The sequence below is a fragment of the Corvus brachyrhynchos genome, unplaced genomic scaffold (genome assembly GCF_000691975.1).
Source record: "Corvus brachyrhynchos isolate BGI_N302 unplaced genomic scaffold, ASM69197v1 scaffold1333, whole genome shotgun sequence".
Taxonomy (NCBI): Eukaryota; Metazoa; Chordata; class Aves; order Passeriformes; family Corvidae; genus Corvus; species Corvus brachyrhynchos.
Window position 1 is genome coordinate 120477 of NW_008237395.1, and position 11781 is coordinate 132257.

General features: G+C 42.9%; 1 protein-coding gene across 1 annotated transcript in view; it reads right to left on the reverse strand.

The window, feature by feature from the left end:
- LOC103613200 (N-deacetylase and N-sulfotransferase 4) overlaps window positions 1-11781 on the reverse strand; it is a 67187-nt gene that overhangs the window by 18895 nt on the left and 36511 nt on the right. The window contains exons 4-6 of the mRNA XM_008630947.2: window positions 7642-7796; window positions 1566-1751; window positions 482-610 (exon numbers count right to left, since the gene is read on the reverse strand). Of these exons, the coding sequence (XP_008629169.1) occupies window positions 482-610; window positions 1566-1751; window positions 7642-7796 (470 nt within the window). The remainder of the gene's footprint in view (window positions 1-481; window positions 611-1565; window positions 1752-7641; window positions 7797-11781) is intronic.

Sequence of the window (11781 nt, forward strand, 5' to 3'; positions counted from 1 at the left end):
CCTTTCCTCCTTGCACCTCTAAGCTGCTGTTGTAAATGGCACCAGGCAGGTTTTTAGCAGCTCAAAACCTATTTTTAGGAGCCAGTGGTGGAGGAATGATATCAGGCCTGAGCCCTGGGGCTTCCATTGAGCTGTATCAGGAGAGCCTGAGGAGCTAAGCTTGTGGAAAAAGGGAAAAAAAGAACAAGACCCGCTTTTTCTACCCTCACAGGTTGGTTTCAGCCTCAGACAAGTCTCTCAGGGGGACCTGGCTTCCGGCTGGGAAGCACTAAGGAGCTGGGATTAATGCATTTCCCAGGAAATTGTTGCACGTACAGCTCTCGTGGAAATTGGCAGAAGACATTTTTCTCCTTTCTTCTTAAACTGCTTATTACCTCTGAGCAAGTGGTCCTGGTTTTTATTTCCCAAACTGATCTCCTCCCCTCCCTCCCTCCCTCCTGTTAGTGAGCACGTCTGAAAAAGAGCAAAAGAAGGTACCTACGGGATTCAGGAGAATGGTGAGGAAGAGTTCACCTCCTCGGATACTTTTGTCCAGCTCCTGAGGACCGCCAGGATATTCCTTGTAAAAAATAGTGTGAGTGAAAAGGCCACAGGTCTGTCGAGGGAGCACCTGGGAACAAAAGAACAGCAGCTTGCAGGTATTGCAGAGACATAATCGACCTGGGCAAGGACTTTTGTTTCCCTTAATTCAGGGGGGTTTTTTGTTGGGTTTTTTTTTCACTCAGATAAAACAACAACCAAAACTGACATTTAGCAGAGCATCTGGATACGTGTGTAAAAACAACGCTGATTTTGAGTCTGTTCCAGCAGTAATTGGACTCTGTGCAGGAATTTGGTTTTGAGACACTCCCTCTGCCTTGTTTAGGGATCACAATTTTGACTTGGTATGCACAGGCAATAATCAGATCTGCTTTTGGGACTTTCAACCACCCTTGGAATACTTGTCACTTCACTTAAGCACACCCAATCTTTGTGTCTCCCCTCTCTAGAGGGGTGCAGCTGGCTGGTAGGACAGGCCAAAGAACTTGATCAGTTCTCCTGTCCTCTGTGCACTTTTAGGCACATGGGAGGAGCCTTCTCTCTCCTCACACGAGCGCATGGACTGGAAGAGCCAGGCAGGTATCCCAATCCTGGCTTTGGGAATTTCAGGAGCAGAGCTGAAACTTCAGCCTCAGAGAAGTGCTGGAGGAGATTACTTACACCCGTTCACCTTCCCAGGTGAAGGATTTCTAATCCTGCCATGCATAAAGATGAAGCACAGCTTGGAACACAGGTCTTAGGCAGTTTAATGATTTCACAGAGTGCAGCCATGACTCGGTTGGCAGCTGATGGGACCACGAGCACATTTAGTTTCTCAGGAATACTCTTGCAGTTGCCTGAGTTTGTGTGCCTTGTTTTTTTTCCCCTCCTTTAAACTGCTTAACAAATGCACTCTTTTGGCATCCTTACAACTCTTCGATCCCAGGGAATTTTAACGATGCTGGGAAACTTGAGGCACTCAGTAAGAACAGCCCCCTTTGGGGTCCCTGCAGTACTATTGCTATGAACATGGAAATGCAGTGTACCATGATGCCATTGTGGATGAAGCCCCGTCTGTACCGTGCAGGCTTCAGGTGTGGATACTCTTCTGTGCTGGTCACCCGGATGTGCCACACCTTCTTCCAGGCCTCGTAGAGCTGCATGTGCACCGGGTACACCCCGGAGTGGTGCGGGGCCACTGCGTAGCCCATGCCAGTCGGGATGCCGTGCTCCTGCAGTGCACCAGAGGGATGGGGAGAGTCAGGAACATACAAAAAAACCAGCCATGTAATTATTCAAAGCTTTTTTCCTGCACACAGTGGCACTGGAGAAGTTGCTGGCCTTAGACTTGTACTAATTGCAGCTGAAAATGGGGGGAGGAGGAGGGAACTGGAATTACAGTTTGGCAACTACAGCGAGAAATAATCCTCCTGGATCATGTTACACTGCTGTTGCATGGAATAGATTTGCCTCCTGTTCTGTTACGTATTGCATCTATTTTAATATGCATCCTACCTGTCTGGTTCTTTTTAAAGGTAATCCTGCTTATTTACTAAGCTAGTAAACGGGGAAAAAAAAGTTGCAGTGGCATACATGGGATTTTGTTTCCCAGTTCTGGAATAGGAGCAAGATTCCTTCCTAATTTAATAAATAAATATTCCTCATATCTTCTGAACCTCCTTATTTTTTTCCCATGGTATTAAGGTAGTAGTAAAAAATAGCTCGGACTGCTTTTTCATTTTATAAATACTTATATTTAGCTCCATTTCTATATGGAAATATGTGCATCTTCATGAATATAATCTATAGGCTATCTTGAAAATCTCTTCTGAAGGCACAAATTCATCTTGCTCCCAGTACTACAGGGCACATCAGCTCTTTTCTATTCCTTTAAAACTGATGTGCAGAGGGAAAAGGCTAAAATATGAGGTTATTTTATGGGTTTTTTTGCCCTGCCTTTTGCCCACATTATCCATTGATTCCTTTAATTCCAGGAACAACAGGTTCTGCTGGGCATCCTCAAGTACTTAAACAAGAAGGGATTTTGATTCATTGGCAAAAATTAAGTTAAATCTGTAGGGAACACTCATTCCTACATCACATAATGCAACCACTTAAAATTATCTATTCCTTACAGTACAGATCTCAGGTTACTGACTGTTCTTGTAGAAGAGAAACCCAAACTCTCTTGTAATTTATTGAGAACAAAACATAATTTCAGCTTATTAATGCTGTTACCTACTTGAGAGGCATGAGTCAGTTTAAGGGTGGAAGGAGGGATAGCTCTATAATGAGAGATGGTAAATCACCCTGTTCGTTTTGTGGGGTGTTTTTGCCATGGACATGTTAAAAGGAAAAAGCTGTATCAAAAGATTTCTTTAAATCTGGCCATTTGCTGCCATGCCTGAGAGGTCTGTGATGCTCAGTCTGTCCAGCTGTTAACCTGAATATCCTGTCGCAGCTGGAAGGCACAAACCTGCCCCAAATGTGAGGAAGGGAGTACACAGAAACAGAGATGTAAGGTGAATGTGCCCTGAGGCTGGTGATGAGCACTGCTCTGGATGACATATCCCAAAGAAGGGATCTGGATGAATACGCATAAGATCCTGTTTATCTCCCTACTATTTGATGCTGGAATTGCCATAGCAACAGAATGCTGAAATGGTCATCTGCCATTCACAAATAAAATAAGGCAGCTTTTGTGAGTTCTCAACGGAGAAGCAAATTGGCCTCTGAGTAAAACCTGCACACTACATAGTTCATCACACAGATACATCAGGCACTCAGATATCCAGTATGGATTTAAGAAGAAACAACTAACAAATAATTGTATTTTCTTTGGGCAGTTCTATTTGCAGTTTACCTGGGAAGATTAAATACTGCGTGCCCCCTTGCAGTAATTTTCTGTTGCTCTTTTCTTCTTTTCCCCTCATTTTGTAATTAGACTTACTTTGGGAGTGAAAACTCATGTGTTAAAGGAGAAGTATACTGGTGTGTCAAGATATGAGAAATACCTGTACTGAGCATATTTTCTTACCTATTCTAAGGAACAATTTCCTGATTTTTCATTCAAAATGTACATTGGCTTTTTTCTTCATTTCAAAACTTATGCTTTTTTGTTTAGTTTGGAAAATAGCTATGATTGGCCCTTGTCAGAGAAAATAAGAAGGCGAACATTTAATTTAAAAAATTTTATGTAGATCTTTTCACACAGTCAAAGTGCAGGTATGAAGGCTTTTATTAGATGAAAAAGCTAAATACAACCTCAGCTAAGTTTGCCAAACCTTTTGGCTTTGTCTGATAGTAGGTGATGCAGCAAATGAGTACTTCAGGAGAAAACAAGGTGAGGCAGAATGAATCTCATCCTGCTGCACAGGATGATGTTATCCTTATACTTACAGCCCATTTTTAGAGGCAATCTCCAGTGGGCATCTCTCCTTCCCCACATTAACAAGGTATTAATAGTGGGACAAATTAGACTCTTTTCATCACATGTAGATACTTTGCCTTAGCTATGTGGTCACTGGGCCTCATATTGTTGGTATTTAATTGGTGTATTAAAAGCTCATGGTGTATCTGTGGTTTGGGCAGCTCATGAGTTCCAGGCAGAGGAAGTGCTGATGTGCATCTGCAGCTTGTTGTAAGCAGAAGGTGGGAGCCAAGGAGTGCTGCCAGACAGGTTCTCAATTGATTTATTTAGTTTTATATCTTTCTTTCTTCTTCCTATCAGCTCACAGCTGCCTTGTAGAGTCAGTGACAGTTTTTGCCCTGTCTCCACTGTGCTTTGGGTTCTGTACTCAAATGAGCACAGAAGATAATCACTGAGCAAACAAATCAAGGGATGAAATAAAGAGCTACAGGCTTTGGATTAGATACATTCTACTTGTTTTTGTCAGATAAGGCTGTACAAAAGGGAGAGGAGGAATATCTTGTTATTGATGGCAGGGAAAACTTGGTTTGCTTGATTTTTGGAGTATATGCTATCAGAGACTTCTGCTTGAGCAATTTTTTGTCTCTCTTTGTATCCATTGCATTGCCTATAAACAAGGAGAATAATACTTGAAGAAGTATCTGTTTGTAAAATTTAATCTGAGGTTTTGTTGATTAGTGTCTTTAAAGGGTTTTGGGATTGTCTGATAAAGAAAAAACGCAAACCACAAAACACAATCAACTCAAACCCAACTGATAATCAAAATAATTGTAGTTTCCCATTTCCTTAGGCAGGCTCTGGAACACACCATCCATATTTACATAAACAGGATAGCATTGGGATAGCAAAGCTCTGGGTAGCCTGCGACTTACTTTACCACAGTTAAAATCTCTGTCTCTTGTTCCTCTGGGGCTGAGGATCTCAATGTTAATGAGAGATTTGGCAGTGAGGACTTTGGGAATGGGGCTATGGATGGGGCAGCTGTGGGGCCTGTTACTCAGGTACACATGGATAGGGAGTTTGCCAGGCCAAGCATCCCCTGCTGCCTGCCAGATCCAGAGTGGTGGGACAATGAAATTTATGCAAGATGGGAGTTTCTTCCTCTCACCATGTAGGCATGAAACAGTGGAAATGATAAATATCTCAGTGATTGATAGAACAATTTGGAGGGCTCTGGTCGAAGGCACTCCCCTGGTTCACAAGCAATGCATGTGGAGGGGAATCCTTTGAAGGCTGTTGATTTTTACTAAGCCCCACATGTACAGAGGTGTCTATATCTGCACTGAAATCAAGGCTATTAGATACCTAATTAGCAATTAGTTCTGTGTGTACAGAACTGTTTAAATACCTGATTTCAATCTGTGTGTTGTGACAGAGCTGTTTGAGGCAGCTGCAATTGTAAGCTCCCATTTTACAGAGCATTGTTAGGAGGTGTGGATAAAGCCATAGGAAACAGAGCCAAGGCTTTTATCTATCTGCCAGGGGAGCCAACAGGTCTTAATACACAGAACTTCAGTGTGTTATTTGGGATCTTAAGCCACCTTGACTATTGTTCTTGGATATAATGATGTGCTCTCCCTTCCTGAAGACCCTGTTACTCTCTTAGCCATGTTTAAAAAAAGTGAACAAAGAAATAGCGTATTAGGTGAAGAATTAATGTGATCACACTTCCAAATAATTACTGCAGCTTTCCTTGCAGAAGCTGACACAAGGTATCACCTCCATCTGCAGCCAAAACAGGATGTGGGGAGATGTGGTCAATAAATGAGAAATGCAAGACAAAATGGCACTAGCATCAAGCTGTGTTCTCCTGAGTATAATATTAAATAAAGATAGTGGACAACAAACAAAACGTGTAACAGCAAGCAAATCTTCTATGCATTGTTCCAGATGTCAAATTTAAATCTGGATCCACATTGTGAAATCAAAGAATAATGGAAAGAGGTTTGCTTTAACTTGGAGGGCTCGGAGTAGTGCAGCTGCAGAACAGGGAGTTTTTTTCTCAAATAAGACATGATGCTGAGGATGAGAAAGCCAGGGAGGAATCAAACCCACTCTGAAGTCATGGCTGGGACCTCTCTGATAGCTATCAGGAAGGCTGTCATATCAGGAAGATAAATTTCTCCCACAAGAGAGAATTTCAGAGGAAGGCTTTTGAAAAGGAATGTTCTCCTAAGTAAATTGTACAGCTCATATAGATTCAAGGTCAAAGGGTTCATATAACCCCTGTCCAAGTGTTAGCAGGAAATAAAAGTGTAATAACAGCAGCTTTTCACTGACATCAGCTCCTTATTTATAGGCACCCTAAGGAGTCTCTACCCTTCAGGACACGGGCTTTATCTTTCTGGGGTTGAAGTTACAAACAGATTCCATTACCAGCTCTGTTTTCAGGCTGTGCTATAGATTTTACTCCCAAAGGTGGCTTGACCTGGACGACTTCATGTTTCCTGAAAATACTAGGAGAATTTCCCTGTCGGCTTAAAGATTAAGGGGCTGTGTATTCTTGAGATATGGATTGTTTAAAAAATTACTCTTGCATTTAAAATCTCAGCTCTGTATGGGTCTCTGGGCCAGGCTACACAAAAGGCATGAACAGGCTGTGCCAGGAATGAGGCTGACAGAGAAGCAGAACTGTAGAAAGGAAAAGAAGTCATCCTGCCAAGCAGGAGATGGGAAGTGGGGAAGTCTGGCATAACGAGTAAACAGTTAAGCCATTTTTAATTAATTTTCTTTAAAGGTTGTTAGGAAAATATTTTCATAAACAAGAGAATAAATTGCTTCCAACTGCTTGTTCAGGCATCTGCCTCCGCCTTTCTCCTGATGCGCCTTGGCTCGTGTCAGGGATGGGAGGAAGGGGCCTGGCCTTTTGGAGCTGGGAAGGGCTGGGATTGCTGTTTCCAAAGCAGCTGAGAAAGCCCCACTGTGTCCCTCTGCTTCTGTGAGTGGCTCTGGTTGCTTGGCATTTCTGTGCCTCACCAGAGACCACACAGTGCCTTTTCCAAAGCCAGCAGTTATAGATTTCAGGTTCTCTTTGTCGTGCTCAATAAGGCAGCAGAATTACCCTGAAAGGGCTGTAAATAGCACAAGTACTGTGAGCTCTGTGGGCAAGGTGGGGAGGATGGCTCTTGGAAGTCAAGAGCACGAGGAAAAGGAGAGCACCGTTATCTATCAGTATTAGCAAGAGGTTAGCTATATCAAGAGCATATTTCAAGCAGGTCATTTAAAAAAGGCACAGTGAAATCCAGTAGCTTCACATGTTGGCTCTGTCAGCATCAAGATTTCTCCCAAACCAAACCATATACAAGGTTTAGGGCTCACTGCAAATTCCTCCCTGCCTTCCTGAGGATGTTTGCAGCAGACTTTAGGAAGGTGGTAACCTGTGTACAAACTGCTTCTTAAAGCTTAGAATGCCAGCTGGTATTTGCTGTGTTTTCACTGATTCTGATCCCTATGGTCTTGCCAGGATGCTTGGGGAAGGACTGCTCTCTCTCCAGAAAGCCTGGAAAGGCTAAGACCAAATTCCGTTTGAGTCACAAAAAGGCTGGGTTCAGGTGAGTTTCTAACCTCACTGCCTCTGTTTGCATACCTGAGGAAGTATATAGGTATTGTATTGACAAGCATAAAACCAGTGCAGAAAGCATGGGCATGGTAGTGAAGGCATCCTAGTAAATCTCTTGGGAACTTCTACTCACAATTGCAAACTCTTTGTTGAGGATCATCTGCTCCACCAGTGAGGACTCATTGTGGAAGAGGTGTGGCTGCATGTGACTCCACATGTGGGGAAACCACCAGAACTCATCCACAGATCTCAGCAGCAGGTCATCGCCCTCATCCTCCTCCTCAGTCCCTGCAGAGGGAAGAAAGGGAGAAAAAAGATACTAGAAAAGTGAAAAAGGCCCATAATTGTTTTTTAAACACAGAAGAGGCTGCCAAAAACCCTACTGTCTTTGGCCTGAGTGTCTCACTGTGTTACTGTTATGTTTATAAACTATGGGAATGTTACATATAAGCAGTAAGAATTTTTTTTTAACATATGGGATCTGAAAAACCACCCCCCCACCCCCCACGTTTTCTCTCTTTGCTTTAATTTAATGTCATGCTATCTTTTCATGCCCATAACCTGGCAGCTTGGATTTAACGTGACGCAACAGTGTCAGGAATACTAATGCTGGTTGCCAGGTCTTTTGAAAGCTGGACAAATGAAGACATTCAATCAGTATTAAGAAAAGGTTCAGTATATATCAGTTATTTTCCATTTTGTCCTCATAATAATGTCCCTGTTAAATACAAAATACTTTCTCTCTAAAGGCAACATATGGATAAAAATGAAATCTTATCAATGCCACCCCTCCATCCTCCTCGTAACTACGACTTTATTAGCCTTCGTTAATTGAAATCTGATAATTTCTGGTAAAGTGTGAAACAAATTTCAAAATATAATTAGGTGGAAAGCATGAAGCTCTAATGGCAAAAGGCTTCTAAATGTTTCTTAGGGTTCAGTATTCAATTTTGGTCAGATTTAATCTTAAAGTAAACCAAATAAAACCTCTTGTGTTAGTGAAGGGCATCTGCTTCAGGCAGAAGTGAGGATGTGTGGCTGGAACAAAGGAAACCTTCCATTTGAGAAAGGACACAGTGCTGTTCCTACCATCTGTGGACACATGTCTGCCCTGCTTTTCCAGCCTGGAAAGGCAAAGTGACATCCCAGTAGCTTCACCCTCAAACTACCCAACATTTGTTTTTTGGAAGCTTTCCTCCGTGTTCTCTGCCATTTGAATGGGGGTTTTTTTGCTTCAGTCTAAGAAATAATTGCCAAAATCAGTCTCCAGATGCAAACATAGAAATCCTGTCTTCTTACAGGCCTTTTAATGTTTTGCAAAACTCACTGGAAGCAAATGCTCCACGGATGTCACTGTTTACTTGGCAGGAACATCCAGAGATGCCTGTTCAGTGCCTGCACTTCAGCTCTTGGCTTTTATTTTCCATTTCTGCAGTGGTTTTTGAAGAATGCCACTACACAAGGAGAGCAGTACTTTGTAACTTTCTCCCCAGAGTCGCTGAGTCCCCTTGCTCCCCTCTTTGTAGCACTCTGCAAGTTCTAGGGAAGCTGCTCCCACTGATGGGAGTGCTACTGGAAAAAGAAAACAACCCTGTTTACTAGGGAATTCCATACTGAAAAGAAAGGCTTGACGGCTGCTCCCTCTGTGCCCTGCATTTTTGGAATGACTGCTGGCTTGGTTTTGGGCTATGTGCTTCACCTGCAGTCACTCGGGCACAGGCAAGGGAAGAAACTTAACACAGGTTTCAAAATAGAACAGAGGAGGGAGAAAATGGAGTTTGTGAGGCAACTGAGGATAAGCCAAAGTTAGTGATGAAGAGGAAAAAAGTGAGTGTTTGAAAAACATGAAGAACTACAACCAGAGTAGATTTAGGTCAAAGTATAATTTAGTGCCTTATTAATTTTTGCAGTAGAGTGTGGTTCTTGAAATAAATCCTACTAATTTCTTTGTAAATTTAGATATACAACTAATCAAACTTTGCACTTCTTTTAATGTAACAAAAATTAAACAAGATGAAGCATAATGCTTTCCATTTTAAAGAAGTATAACCCCATCCTGTAATGCCAGGGGGGAGGCTGAAAGGTTGGAAGTTTAACCTAAGGTGGTGGCATTGCTTATGAGGTTAATTTTTCTTGCAAATCTTGGAAAAGAATGTTGTTTGGTTTTATGAATTCTTAGGTAGTGTTATTTCAAAGAACACTCATGCAAAGTTTTAATGGAGCATTTGGTGGTTGTCTATATTGTTTAAATATTTTTTGCCCAACCCCTTATTCAGAGTATTGGGGGCTAAACAAGGGATTTGGGGGTTTTAATTTCTTTTACAGCCAACATTCTTTCTGTAGCTTTCTTCATTTAAATCTGAAAAATGCGTAAAACCTATAAACAGGGTGAGCATGTGTCTGCTTTGAGATGCAGGGTGCACTTTACACAGGTAGTAATTCAAAGGTTTTTTGTGCATAATAATTAATCCCATTTTTAAAACTATAACCATAACTTAGAGTCTCTTTGGAGTTCAAAGCTGAAGCTAAACTGGAAGCTACTACCAATATTCTTGTGCATCTTATATACAAACTCTGAGGCTGTCTTAATTTCAATTGCTGCAGCATGAACAAGTGAAAAGTTGCAGAACTAACAGGGTCTGCTCGTTCTTTTTGTTAATGGTGTTAATACAGTGCAGAGTCTACCAGGTGATGTGTCCTGATGTACTGCAATATCTGATGGGTCAGCAGCATCTTTCCATGAAAACATGTAACTGTTTCATCTGCCAACACGTCCCCACACTCATCTCCCTGCTGTAGTTTTAAAATGATCCAGGTTTTGGAAAGGAAAGCACAGTCCCACACTAAGGAAGTCAATAAGGCACAGCAGCTGCAGTGCACTAATAAAACACATTGAATATCTGATAGTAAAAGCCTCCGTGGGTCAGCAAGCCACGTGTACAGTAATTAAAGAGCACCTTTCCATGCTTTATTTATAATGAGTCAAAAAAGTGCATATTGTGTGGGGAGTATGCCAAAACCTTTCCGCTAAGCTGAGGCACCAAAGGGCCATCCCCACCCTATAAATGAAGTGCTCCGTTAAAAACCCGGCTGCATCCAGGCCCTTAATGGAGCCAAGGGCACGCTTCACCTCGGGAAATAGTTCTGAGCTGTTTTGGGGAGCCTCGAGAGCCTTAGGAGGATGGACACACGTGCACATCCTCCTCTTTTCTCTCTCTACAGCAGTAGCAACTCTGAAATTGGTCAGCCTTGTATCAGAAACCCTGTGACAATGTGGAGGGTGTTGGGATGAAGGAAGGAAGGAAAAGTAGTGGCAGGTCAGGGAGTGGGTTTTTCACAAAGGCTGCATGTTTTCTGCCAGCCACTGCCCACTATGTCATAATATTAATAAGAAAACCATCTCCTTCTCCATCTCCTCTACTCCATGGATCACCTTACCTCACAGAGGACATGAATGACTGATACCAGCTCTGCTCTGGAGATGGCCACAACCAAGCAGCTTCCTGCTTTAGAGCAGCTCAGAGCCTCGAGCTGCTTTTGTTTGTTTTGCTGTGTTACACGCATGTCCAATTAATCTCCAGAAGGAGTAACAACACAGGCAGGTCAGGATGAAGTGAGGAGAACGCTGTAGTTCTGTTTCCAGAGCTGCTCTCTGACCACAGGTCTGCCACTACCTTGTTATATGACTCCAGACAGGTAATTCCATCTCTCTCTGCCTCTTATTTTCCCCAGGCTCTCCAGCCTGTATCTTTAGTCCATGAGGTTTCCTGGGCAGCAGTTGCTCAGCATTAAGTGCTTGCACAAAGGGAAAACGGCCTGGACTTAGTGACAGTGATACAAATAGATCCTTTTGGTTGCCTTCTCTCTACTCATTCCTCAGAGGCTTCCTCATCTCCCTTCTGCCAGGGTGACCTGCCTTACTCCACAGCTGCCTCAGGGTCTAGGAAAGCAGAGACTGCATCATTCCTAGGTTTTAAACTCACCCTCCCATCCTCTTGCTGCCTCCTCCTCTGCTCCATAAGTTTCCCTGGTATCACTCAGTGAGTGTGGCTGAATAGGCTGACAGCTGAGGATTTTGGAGCTGGTCTCCAGGGGTGGGAAGGGTATGGGGTTTGGAAAGAAGGACAGGAGGTTCTCCCTTGCAGGGAGTCTCTTCTTGCTTCAGCAGTACTAGGGAGCAGCACAGCTCAGAGGCAGCAGAGGGAAGCCTGAGTGAAGGTGCAGCAATGGGGAAGGCAAAAGAGGAGGAAAAGAAATAAAATTTTTAAAAGGG